The sequence below is a fragment of the Colias croceus genome, chromosome 14 (genome assembly GCF_905220415.1).
Source record: "Colias croceus chromosome 14, ilColCroc2.1".
NCBI lineage: Eukaryota > Metazoa > Arthropoda > Insecta > Lepidoptera > Pieridae > Colias > Colias croceus.
Genome location: NC_059550.1, coordinates 5,531,949 through 5,546,164, shown reverse-complemented (window position 1 = coordinate 5,546,164; position 14,216 = coordinate 5,531,949). Strand labels below are relative to the sequence as shown.

Here is a 14,216-nt window from a genome sequence, read left to right as displayed (position 1 = left end):
ACTAGCAACGCCATCTATCGTGACGTAAGTACATTGATAATTCACAGCCATAATAGGAAAACAAAGGTAGCACGTATTTTCAGCATTATTGCGACAGATGTCACTTTAGCTTATTATAATGATGATAAACCATTTAAAACTTGCGAATTCAGTTATTTGATCCTTAAATCCAAAAGCTCATATATATTTTTACTGTCTCCATAACAATTTTTTTCCATGCTTTCCTTATTAGAATATTACCGTTGTTACAATAGAAATAGCTTATAGGTAACACTTCGTTATTAATTAATAGATGTTTAATAATAAAAACAGTACAAAAACACAATTACAAGCTTAGTTAGGTGTACAATAACTATTTAATTGACGCAATTAATTTACGATGTATTTCATTGTTAGTCATTAATTAATTAACTTTATTCCAGGTGTATGGGCAGTAATAAACACAGCTGGCAGCAGCGGGCGCGGCGGCGCGGCATGCTGGGAAGCCGCGCTGCGAGGCAACGTGCTCGGAGCGCTACGAGTCGCGAGGACGTTCGCGCCTCTGCTCGCTGCTGCGGCGGCTGACCATCCTTATGCGGGCAGATTGTTTTATATAGGTTTGTTATCATCCTATTTATATTGTGTAAGTACGTGAAAGTTTATTATTGTTCCCCCTATAACTACGAATAATAGACTACAAGCCCGCATAGGAAAAAAATATGGGTCAAATGAACCACCAGGGGACATATCTAGAACGATAGCAGAGCAAAAAATAATAAGATTCATCACTATGCCGTCACTTGTAAGCTGTCCAACTGAGTGCAGATGAGAATTGAAAAGTACAGGTAGACTCGGTAAATTTTGGTCATTTGACCATGTACGGCATTCTTAACCATCGATAGATCCATTAAAAATAATAAGAAACCGCTCAGTGCCGTACAAAAATGGTGGTCCACAAAGTCGGAATTTTTATTTAATTTCCGAGAGTTACCGGGGGTAAATTTGGTCATTTGACCATGTACGGCATCTGTGTCATACTATGCCTATACTGCTTTTAATCCATTATTCCGCAACGCCGTACAAAAATCATGGGGACAAGGGGAAAAAATCGAGAGTTGTAATCCCCTCTCTTTCCCCACTCCAGGGGGTCATTTGACACAACACGAAATAAATTTATTTTTAAAGTATTTTATGCATAGATAATATTTTTTCATGTGCCGTACATTTTCGTTGGTTCAAAGGGGAAAAATCTGAAAAAGAAAAAATCCATATAACGAAATGTTTGCTTTGTATTTTGATAATAAAATATAAATATACATTAATATTAAGAAGCTCGAGGTGGTTAATTATCACCTTGGAAAGTCGGAGTCAGGTGGAATGGACTCCGTTAAATTGATGAACTAATAAAGAAGCTATGAACGAAAAGATGTGAATTATATGCAATCAGCCCATGAATACAGGTAAAGTCACAAGCAAATGCTAGTAATATATACATATTCAAAATGTACAAGTAAAGCGCTTTCAAATGATACCAAACACGGCATATTTATCTTAACTTTATTTTTTTACTCTGTATGTTTTGTCCGCTAGAGGGCGCCACATTAGATTTTGTGAAACCCCATATAGCCTTTAGCTAGCTGGTCGCTGGTTATCCAGTGAACAATTCAGACGCTTCTAATGATATGTCATTTGTCGAATTCTGATAAGTAGTTTAGAAGTTACGAGGGAATAGATGAACATACATACATGACCTGTCAAAATCATAACCCTCCTTTTGCTTTGCCGTAGTTGGGTAAAAATATGTTAATGCCGTACTGTATCAAATGGCCATAAAGCACCCTTAAAATTGTAGCTTTCGTCGCTTTCATCAGCCTAAAAGATGTGGTCTGCACAAAAATGTACGGCATCGTTTTTTCCTAATTTATCTATGTTAATACTATTTAAAACAACGAATAAAGTGTAGAAAACTATTATATTTCATTACTCTACGATGTTTAAACTTTTACAAAATTTCTGTTTTTGCATTTCTCTATAACTTTTTTTAGAACGGTTTCTTTTGAACGGCAATACTATACAACAATTGAATTTTACAATATCATGTTAAAAAAAAAGTTCCCGTACAGGGTCAAATGACCTTACAGCTCTTTATATCAAGAATTCGATGAAATTAAGATGATTATTGGTATACATTTAAAAGAACAATTATTTTTTGACGGCATTGCTTTTAATAGTACTTTTGAGTGCTAGATAATGTTTTGGAACCGAAGCCGTACTTAGTCAAATGACCCCCTGGAGTGGGGAAAGAGAGGGGATTGCAACTCTCGATTTTTTCCCCTTGTCCCCATGATTTTTGTACGGCGTTGCGGAATAATGGATTAAAAGCAGTATAGGCATAGTATGACACAGATGCCGTACATGGTCAAATGACCAAATTTACCCCCGGTAACTCTCGGAAATTAAATAAAAATTCCAACTTTGTGGACCACCATTTTTGTACGGCACTGAGCGGTTTCTTATTATTTTTAATGGATCTATCGATGGTTAAGAATGCCGTACATGGTCAAATGACCAAAATTTACCGAGTCTACCTGTACTTTTCAATTCTCATCTGCACTCAGTTGGACAGCTTACAAGTGACGGCATAGTGATGAATCTTATTATTTTTTGCTCTGCTATCGTTCTAGATATGTCCCCTGGTGGTTCATTTGACCCATATTTTTTTCCTATGCGGGCTTGTAGTCTATAAACTACACAAACGATTTCGATGATTCTTGGCAATCATGTGTGACCATACTTATTTACCAGAATATCACATAAGCTATAGAAATAGTGCAACTTGTTTTTGCATGACATGCCCAGCTAGTCAGCTAGTAATAATATACGCGAGTAAGCTTTTTAAATTTTAATTATGCTAAGAATAAGTCGATTTAAGTGGCATCAGACGAGATGCCTAAAAAAATATATTAAATTTTTAAATTACTACAAAAAGATTCTATATCTACAGGGCTAACATCAGATACGGCATGTGAGAGCCTCTCCCGTATGGAAGGTTCAGGCGAGAGCTTTGCGGGCGCAGCAGCCGTCCGCTGGGGCACCTGGGGGGTGGCACGCGCTCTACGAGCCTCGCTACGGGCCAGCCGCTTGCACGTCGTTCTGCTACACGCACCCGATCTATCCGCTACGGAGATATACTCGCCGCCCGCGCTCTTGACTCCTTCTAGTCAACCCGCCAGGTAACCTACAGACTACATAGTGCTAAGACAGATTAGATACAAAGTGCAGTGGTGCTACGAGCCAGCCGCTTGCACGTTATACTGTTGCACGTACCCAATCTATCCGCTACGCAAATATACTCGCGGCCTGCGCTCTTGACACCGTCTTGTCAACCCGCCAGGTAAAGTACAGATAAACATAATATGCTACGAGCCAGCCGCTTGCACGTCGTACTGCTACACGCACCCGGTCTATCCGCTACAGAGATACTCGCCGCCATACTATATTACTTGCTCTGTGCTCGCCGCCTGCGCTCTTGACACCGTTTCAAACTGCCAGGTAGCCTAACAATTTTGATAGGCAAGTAGTACAAACTCACATTTGGTAAAAGCAAGAAAAAATAACTTTTAGCTTTGCTCTATGACGTAATCTAGCTCTACAGTATCAGAATTGTTCTTTTGAAGGTGTCCTGAGATATTCGACATTGTTTGTGTAATATCTAATATGTTAATTATAAAACTTATAACATAGTAATTCTTTAATCATGAATCATTCCAGCCGCCCAGAAACCCCAAGTTCCGATGTAAGTTCAACAACAGCGACTTGCGCAGTCACGATGCCGGGAGAAGCAGCGGAATACAGCGCTAAGGTTCTCCCCACCGCAGCCCTAAAGGTTCTAGAAGACGCCCTCACCTGTCCCTCCCCGAGAGACTCCTACTATCTGAAGATGAAACAAGATTCATGGTTCACAAGAATGCCGTCTTTGAGAGTCGCGGCATGAACATTTAATTCATTACTTTGATTGGTGGACGATCTTGATGCAAATTGTTTAAATTCCGAATATTTTAGCCCAAATTGGAACTTAGTTCAACGACCGCCTCCAGGACAAAAAACACACTTTATTATCTGTATTTGGATATATTTTTAGATATCTACATATTGTAAATATAGCCTTTTAATGGAAGAAATACTTACAGTAATTAATATTCGTATAAAGTATAATATATTAAGAGGTTATATAAACGGAATTACTCTTTCAGTCTTAACAATATAGTTTGGTTGATAAAATACGTTACTTGAAGTCACAACTAAATGCGCCTATATACTTAAGAATATTATTATTAGCACACTTTTTTCAATACAACGGAGATAAACTAAAACCTAATGTCTACAAAGGAGAATGGCAAACTCCCATAGGACTCTGGGCCTGATCGTTACACTGATGATTTATGGGTGATTAAATAGATAAAAATATACAGACTCTATGAATATAATAATTATAGATCTTTTCTATGGGATAGCAGAGATATTGGGATATTGATTAAGATCAATTTTGAATATAACGTTACTAAGGCCCTTCTGCCATTAGGTACGATACTTCTAGAATACGATACTCGCGTAGAATACTACTTAGATATTTGCTGGCTACCCGATGCTCGCATATTATGCGACTGAAAAATGACTAAATTCATCATTATTGTGCCTCTTTTTGTGGACCGACGTTATAATAATAATAATTCATTTATTTATTGCAACAACAGTTACGTCGTTATGTCGAGCAATCAGCAATTCCAGTGACGAAGAAGCTCTTGCACTTTTTCTTTTTTATAGAAATAGAAGACGCCAACGTAAGAGTAAGAAGTACTGGATTCATCCATATATTGAAAGAAACATAAATTGTAGAGTTTTTGTAGCCGAACGAGAACTACCTACAACATGATGATTAGATATTTTTATCTTTCTAACGAAGAGATACACGCGAGAGTCGAGACGCGATGCAAAAGCGACCGACACGGTGAGTAGTGCTATACTAGTCGCGGACGTGTAGGATACCAGTAGCGTAGTGTGCGAGCCTACATAAAAATGTATGTGAGATACTCCGCGGCGACTAGTCTGCGAGACTTGCAGGATACTTGAACGCCTATGCGTATCGTAATGGGAGAAGGGCCTAAAACTTCACTCAAATGTCAAACAACAAACATAAACAAATCACTCATCACTGACACAATTATGATTAATAATTTGACATTTTATTAATGGCCAGCTACCTAAATAAAAATGTTATAATTATTATTGATTAAGTAAAACATGTTTTTATTTTATAGAATGATCTAAATAAATTAAGATATGTGTTAAAAATAAGTTAAATTTTGCTTCTGATTTATAAAGCATTTGAATTCAATAAAATTAAAAATAAAATATAGACATTCATTCGTATTAATCGATATATTCGACTTTTTTACTCCTGACAACACTGACAATCTCTGCTCGATAAGACCGGTAGTCATAAGAAATCTAAATAACAATGCCGGTAGTGAACACATTATCTTTTTTTTCAAAGATTTGTTTTCCCATAGAATCAGAAGTAAATATTTTACCAAGAATTACTAAAAATAACATAATGAATTTTAAATATATTATGATTTCTGTAACAGTTAGGCCCAGTTTCGCCATTCTCCTTTATATTATCATTATATTTATTCGTATATTGTGTTAACCCTTGTAGTTCTTAGTTTTAAGTTCATTATATTATCGATAATATAGATTTTATCGACCTGCTTGTCCTTTCACGACGGCACGGGGAAGTGGATGATATGTGCCAAATATATTTAAAGATATTGATTTTGAAACGACATATTGTATGATATGTAATTGTAAATGTAAGAAGCGTTATGAGTCGACAACGAAATCGATATTACTGTATTTTCTAAGCAAATTATTATATTATATTCCTATGCACTGCCATATTCACAATACCAGCGCTAGACTGTGAAATAATTTGATCTGAGCACCTAGGTACCTACGGTGATCGCCAATCTTATTGGGACTAAAATATCGGTATAATTTCAAACATTAGCCCAGGCTGTTAGAAAATACCAAAAGAATGATAGCTACCAAAAAGGTTGACGATTTCTGTAAGTAGTTAGTAAAGTTTTCAGAAGTCATTTGCACATTCACGCAATAAGAAAGAGATCAATATGTGTGTCATACGAATTAAAATGGAAGCTAAATTATATGCAAGGAAGTTGTACGGGAATCGCGTACAAGTCCAGTGATGAATTATTTTGCGGTTTTTCTAAGTGCATTATCAATGTACATGCTTGTAACATTACGTAATATTAAATGAGTTTAATAAGCAATGTTATGAGCGAATGTTTGTAAATAAAATTGTTGTATAATAAAGTAATTCGTAAATAATACACTATTGTTTTATTTTAATACTGTCTGTTCCCTAATAAGCGCTGCTTATCATTTAGAAAACCATAATTTTGAAGTAAGGTAGTTAGTCACTACTAGTTGAACCAATAAATTTAAAAATTCTTACTGTCTAGGAAGTAATCTTACGTATGTAAGTACCGCATACTTACGTTTATTAGAAAAACATTCCGTATCACAAACTATAGGTAGAGTTTATTATGACTATACGTCTAAATCACTATACGTCTATAGGGAGAGTTTATTGTGAAATAAAAAAACGAATAACAATTAGGCTCCTTTATTTTGAAATTATCGAACGCCCACCATACTTTATAATCATGGATACAAAGCAGATGTCCCCCAACTCCTCTCGTATCTTCTTTATCTAAATCACTAATACAAGTCCAATATTGTATTGGGCCAGAACCTCTTTTTTGCCAATGCGCTGCTGTGCTCACAGCAAACCTCATATGGTCTGTCACGTTGTGGAAATAGAACACGCGTTCTGGATCGTGTTGTTTTAGGGATATGTTCTCTATGTTGCGAACACTGCAATAAACAAAGAACAAATAAATTTGTGCTTATATAATATCTGAAGAAATGTGCACTAATTTTGGTGAAAAAAAGTTAAGTCTTAATAGAGAGATTGAAACAACTCAACTTAAACTTATATAGACTGAGTTAGCTTCTTAAAATCTTATTCCCAATTGAAATTTTCTATAATATATTCGCTACTTAAGCCACACCTTTGTTTGTGAAATAAAATCGATGTCTATAAATAAAAAACGTCTTAACTCTACGTTATAGAAGATGAATCGCATACTTAAACTTTTCTATTCTTTTACTAAAAACAGACATAGTAACAGAAATCTTACCCAAAACTCTGCGCACATACAGTAGTCAAATAATCACTTTCAGACTGACCATACACGTCGAGTATGATATGTTTTGCCCTTGCAAAGCTTCTGTAAAGGCATTGTTGGTCCCTTGGACGTCTTACATGCAACTCAGATTGTAGGCTCTTGCCTTTTGTGGTAAATGTTAGAGGTTTTAGTCGTGACCTTAAATGTTTACATGAAATGTTAAAACACGACTGCGAGAAGCTCTGTTGTTAAATATCTATGAAAAATTCAAATAACAATTGAATAACTCAAACAAATATTTTATGTTATCAACATAATAAACGAACAATAAGTAACGAAATTCATTCATCAAAAAGTAGAATATCAACAGACAAATAAATTTTATAGGAGTACATATACAAAACCAAATTAAAAATCTTACACCGTCAAGGGAGGTTGTTGAAAACTCCATTCAGGCAGATACTTTATTAACGTCTCTGGTATTTGAATATGGGTGAAATGCGGCGATGTGTAGGTAAGATATTTTGCAATGAGATTTATTGTTTCTAAATCAACTGATAGACACATAAGTAGATGGCCATTTGCAGTTTCTTCCTCAGGAAATAACGGACGTTCACCTGAAAACATTGTTGGAAAATAGTAGTTTGATATTTGTTCATACCACCAAACTCACAAAGAGAGTGTATCTATGTAATTAATTTTATGTTTAGCTGCTACATAAGCTGTAACACTGCCAAATTTAATCAAAATCGATGCAGTAGTTTTGGCCTTATTGAGATACATCCATACATCTATGCTTCCAATCTTTCGCATTTGTTATAACTAGGATAGACATTCGTTGATTATTACTTGTAGGTTATAATCTCTACTTACGTTTTAAATTAATAAGGTCTGGGACGGTATGGCCGATCCACACACCTCCGACTTCATCCGCTATAAGAACTCCATGTGCTGCGGAACCCAAGTTTTTACGATCCTTTTTTCTATCATATATTGCTATAGCTATGTGATCTGAATATGTCGGCTGAAATATAGAAACAAATCTTAACTCTCGAGTTATACAACCTTCTTACTGTGCATTAACTTTTTCTACTTAGCCCACATTAATTCCTAAGATTATAAAAAATGTAACATTATGGAATATTTAAAAAATGCGATGCGTATTGTAGTTGACTTTTTTATGATAATACTAGCTTTCCACCCGCAGCTTCGCGCGCGCAATCAAAGAAAACCCGCATATAGTTCCCGTTCCCGTGGGATTTCCGGGATAAAACCTATCCTATTTCCCGGGGTAAAAAGTAGCCTATGTCCTTTTTCGGGTATCAAAATATCTCTATACCAAATTTCGTGCAAATTGATTCAGTAGTTAAGGCGTGATTGAGTAACAGACAGACAGACAGACAGAGTTACTTTCGCATTTATAATATCAGTATGGATTATTATAAAAAAGTCAACTACAATAAGCCCAAAAATTTAGCATATAAAAATAAACAAATCCAGCATTTAACGTTAGTAAATTCATGTTCAAATCAAAACTTACCCTAAAAATAGGCGATAAAGTGTGTTGCAATAGAGAATTGGAATTAATATTAGTATGTGGGAACGACGCGCGCCATCTGCCGGGCTCGTCTGAAGTTATAAACGTAAAGTTTTTACCCAATCGCGTGTATGGTATTATTTCAGTCGGCGGCTTGTAAATGAACCACCTAGAAACATTTGTTAGTTTCGATATTTTACATAAATATTGGACGTTTTATAGTGTCCTAAACTTGGAATGTGGATATTGCCTGGTTATGTGTAACGTATATTTTCACAGATAACACGAAAGTATACGATAGACATAACCAGGCAGTATCCACATTTCTAAATCAATATATCATATAATATTAATATCTCGTAAATAAATTATTTTCTGCAACTTATTTAGTGCTCAATAAGTAGAAATAAAATGTAAGTTTTGTTCATGAATAGCGCAACATTAGTGTGAATCTAAAATTTTTATAATACAGTTATAAAAAATATATGTAATACTTTTATAACTTACCAATCAATGGGTATATTATCATTATCTCTACAATGTAGGTTTAAATAATTCCATCCTTCTACATCCAAACCATGCGTACAGTTATAGCAATAAATTGAAATAACTAAATAAATGCCAAAGAAATACAACTTGTTCATAATTTTACAAAGCTAGTTTATGTTTAGGAGTATTTCATTTTAATAGCGCTATAAACTGTAAAAGAATTTTATGCTTGCGCTTGCTTTTGGAATTATTGGTTGTATTGGTAATAGAATTTTGTTGAAACATTAAAAAAACGTGTTGTAGAGAAGTTCAATTTATTTACTTAAAAATCAATATAAAATACAAAAGATATAAAAACATATATAAATCTATGGTAAAATCACTGAAGTTTGAGCATTTACATGAAAAACAATAAAGCCATATAAACAGAATTAGATAATATTTCTTAACCTAAATCAGAAAAAAACCCTCAGAATTTAAAGTAAAATTAATCTTGACTGTAAATAAAGAAACATTTGTATTTTACCGCATTTATTTTTCAACATAATTTTATCGATATGGAATGTCATTTAAGTTTTCAATAATAATGATGTTTTACTACTCGAGGAAGTATTATTTGCGACAAATATTACAATATTATAATCTCATACTAAAAAAATTATGTATATAACTTCTATTCCTTACTACATATTTGATCAAAACGTTCTTAAATCATTATAATCTTAACTTATATTTACAACTGCCTAAGCTATATTTATCACAGATCTTAAATTAGAATAACTTATACACTAATTACAAGTTTGCACAGATTCAATAAGATGTGCGAAATTTCCCCACAGAATTGGTCCGGAAGTACATACCGTACCGCCACCTCGTGATTCTTGTGGTAACTGTAAAAAATAATATTTTCTTAATAAAAATCGAATTGTAATTCCATTTTTGTTGTTGTTTTTCATTATTTTGATAAAAATATATAATTCCGTTTTAGTAAAATAAAATAAAAATAATGAAGTGTAACAGCTCAATACATTTTGCATTATATTCACATTGTTTAAAATTTAAATTGACGAATTAAATCATAAATGACGCAGCTCGAGAATGCCTTCGACATTATTAATAGTGAATTTAAACAAAAAATGCGTCAGATAACGGCTTTTTATGAATGCATACGAGTACTAACCAAAGTCTGCTGAACTTGTTACTTATCAAACAATATTTCTACAATATAAAATACAAATTTTAAATTTCATGAAAATACATACAAAACTTTCACATTATTGAAGTGAAACTTCTTTAGGCGCATTGAGAGTCAAATTTCCTGACATGGCAATACCGTCACCTCATGGAGTAAGGCAACCATTGTGTTTTCGTTGTATATTGTGAATGAATGTAATAAGTTTTTCTTCTGAATGAATGAATATAATAAGTTTTTTTCTTTTCGAAGTTTCACGTTTCGTTTCACGTGTCAGACGTGTGCTCGGCACACACGCTCTTTTTTATAGTTTAGATAGATAGAAAACACTTTATTGTACAATGCACACAAAAATAACATTGACAGAAATAAATTTAATTTATTATATTTACCGCTCGATTAATATCTCCCACGCAGACCCAATAGTCAGCGACTTTTGTGTCTTGACTGTTGTGCATTTTGTGTGCGACAGCTACCGTCCATTTTGAGTGGTCATTGTGTGATGTGAACGACATTTTGGCGATTGGAAACTTGAGACGCTCTATGTTTCTTACTCTGTGGAATTAAAGAAAAATACTTAGTACAAATGTTAAAACATTGAAGAAGAACTTTGCGTAGTAACTCAGGCCCCGGAACCACAGACACAATAGAAAATCTATTGTGTCTGGGACCGATCGGGCCGCTTGGGGCTAAATGGGTTAAAATATCTAAACTTGAGAAATAAATATGTACGAATTATTATTTTTTAGTTATTTAGTTATGTTATTTACTTCGTTCAATTCATACACGAAAAAGAAAAAATCTTGACATAACCATTATGAAGTTGAACAAGCTTTTAAAAGTTTGGGTAAATATTATAGTAGCTTTAATAAAGAAGCGTTACAACTCACTGAAAGTTCCTATTGCATTCCGAATCCAAAGTCCCCGGTCCATTTGTCCAAGACTCAACGAGTAAGTCTGACTGCAATACTTCAGCTACTAACCCACTATATAAATCGTCATTGAACATTGCACTCTTTGCAAAAGAGAGAAATTTACGACCGACAAGTGTTTCAAAACTTTCTATGTGATACCTGAAAACATTACCTATGTTGAATATAAACAATATTGTATGCCCATTTGTTTTTGCAAAATAATGCCTTTATATTTTATTTATGAGTATTAAAGCATAGATATAACAAAAAATAATTATTTATCACTCTGTATACATAAAATAATCAGTGGTGCATGACTCCCTTCAGTTGACCTTATCAATTATGGCATTATTTATAATAATTTTTTAAGCATTTTTTGTATTATTTCCTTTGTTACCCCTGCTAGAACTCTAGAAGCAAGTCCTATAATTTATGTATCGAATGTTTCCATTAAAAATTAAAATAACTATTTTTATGCTGCAAATAATATTAGTACTTCTTACCATGGAGAAGAGTCAACAGTTTTATTTCTTATAACATCAACTAAATTTGGTAGTTCACTCTCAAATTCCTGTGGTATTCTATGAAATACGATCAAAGGCTCATTGTACTTCAACTGGGTGCCGATTTGGTTCAGTGTGGAGGTTTGGACAGACACACAGAGAAATGACTGGCCATACTTCATACCAGTCGCTGGGTAGCTGTATGAGCTCACATTGAGCCCATTCACTGGAGAATAAGAAAAAAAAAATTGATCAAATCGTAAGATATGAAAGGGAAATATTTAAAATATTTACCTCAAAGCTTTTCAAAAAATTAAACTACTTAATTTCAATTTACTAAAAGCATTTATTAGGAATACCTCTTCATATTATTATATTAATGACTCAATATTGGAAAAATTTAAAAATAAAGTACTACAGTATACAATGATTTTTGTTCCATTTTTTTTATTCAAAATTGTTTTTTTGGAACAACAAGCCTAGGATACATAAATTATTTTATTTATTTTATTAGGATTATTAAATTATGGGTAAAACTTACTATCAGGTATAGGTGGAAAACGAGGTACGGAATGAACAAGCCACAGAGAAGTAAATTTATCTCCAAGTATAACACCTTTTGTGTGACCATTCTCAACTCTGTTTTTCATAAACTTTGAATGCATTTTACACATTTCTGCTAAATCATAGTCATCATAATATTTGTCACCAAGCTTAAACTTCTTGTACTTTCTGATAGTTGATTGTTTCTGCTGTCCTGAAAATAAAGGCAATTTTTAAATGACAATAACGTTTTTAATGCGAAACCGATTCTCTAACTTTGACCATTTAAATATAGAGATTATTACTTAATAATGTTTCCTTTTAACATGGCTTGTACCTCAAACCTAGTAACACATTAATAATCCTAACCACTACACTATAATTATTGAGCTCATAACAATCACTATTCACGTAATGTAAATGTAAAAATAATGATTACCTTTCTTGCTCCTGGAATACATCTCTGCAACTGTTTGCAATATATCTGGTTGGTGTTCAGTAGCAGGAGGCTGATCATTGTACACTAAGGAAATTATGTTTTTATCCTGAAAATATTATATGATAATTTTATCATTTATTTCATTTAAATACATTATTAATAATGGAAAATATTGAATAGAAAATTTGTTTTTAGTCTTATTCTAACCTACCTGGTATAATGGTGCCAGAGTTTTCCCAACCATAGATCTTGGGTCTCCAATAGCCAAATCAGACATAATCCACCCCCCTCTTAATTTTGATGGTGTTAAGTGCATGTAAGCTACTCCTCTTCTAACAAGAGGGTTTAAGTGGTTCTTCTCTCTGGGTAATTTATACACATAGAACCTATAAATCAGAGTTATTGTATTATAATTGAATATGAAAACATCAATTCTAATTGTTTTTCATTTTTAATATATTAAATGTAGTGTTTGCATAAATTTAATAAAAACTCTGTGTGGATTTAGTTTTCTTAAAGAGTACTTTAAATAGAATTAAAAAGATTACATATTATTATTACTTGTTAAATTAGCAGAAAAATAAATAGTCACTTGATATTTAGCCAGATATAACTATATAGGTACCTATTTATTTAGTTCTATCATACATCAAGTTATATTACTCATACGGCTAATAACTATTTTATCATAAACATTATGATTCATTTAATAATTATGTTTTACAAATGATTTCCATATAACAAAATTGTTATATATATAATATATGAATATATTCAAAACTTCGATGAATATATGGAATCAAGGTTGTAGCACTTACCAATCCACTGGTTCACCTCGTTCATTTCGGCACTGCGGTGTTAAAGCTAAAGTGCTAGATGCAAATAATGCAAACACTAAACTCGACCAACCAAAAACGAAACGTGTTGATTCCATCGTTTCCACTGACAAAGTAATAGGAGCCAAAGGAAACTCAAATTGCTACTTGTTTGTGATGTCATGTATTACGACGCCTTGCGCTTGCGTTTCGTCAAAACAATGAAAAGTTTACAAACATTGCAAATTAATTGGAGCCGAATCTACCACATATCATAAACAACGAAATGAAATCATTGTATGTAACGAATATGAAGATTTTTGTTTACAATCAAAACAAAGCTGATGTTTATTTTCATGATGCCAAACAAAACAACAATGAAAATTCAAAATTGACGCTTGTCGCTTGTCAAACTCGGCTTGCCAGTTTTTCAATGTCACAGTGATGCGCAGGAGCACAGCGCAGGAGTCATATGAGTTTATATCATAATTTTATTAAATTATGATATATTTGGATTTTTTTAATTATTGA

At 33.4% G+C, this 14,216-nt stretch overlaps 2 protein-coding genes across 2 annotated transcripts in view; one reads left to right on the top strand and one right to left on the bottom strand.

Annotated features, from left to right (window-relative positions):
• The window catches only part of LOC123697413, a 37,107-nt gene extending 32,746 nt beyond the window's left edge, over window positions 1-4,361 (top strand). Inside the window, exons 4-6 of the mRNA XM_045643926.1 lie at window positions 423-596; window positions 2,984-3,212; window positions 3,751-4,361. Coding sequence (XP_045499882.1) covers window positions 423-596; window positions 2,984-3,212; window positions 3,751-3,973 — 626 coding nt within the window. The 3' untranslated portion in view covers window positions 3,974-4,361. The remainder of the gene's footprint in view (window positions 1-422; window positions 597-2,983; window positions 3,213-3,750) is intronic.
• Window positions 4,362-6,620: 2,259 nt separating this feature from the next.
• Window positions 6,621-14,073, bottom strand: LOC123697572. Its single transcript, XM_045644115.1, is given in 13 exon segments — window positions 6,621-6,939; window positions 7,266-7,451; window positions 7,675-7,870; window positions 8,127-8,277; window positions 8,794-8,959; window positions 10,069-10,169; window positions 10,864-11,026; window positions 11,362-11,544; window positions 11,889-12,114; window positions 12,430-12,645; window positions 12,871-12,976; window positions 13,082-13,256; window positions 13,689-14,073. Coding segments are annotated over 13 exon segments (2,304 nt in total). The 5' UTR covers window positions 13,805-14,073.
• Window positions 14,074-14,216: the final 143 nt, after the last annotated feature.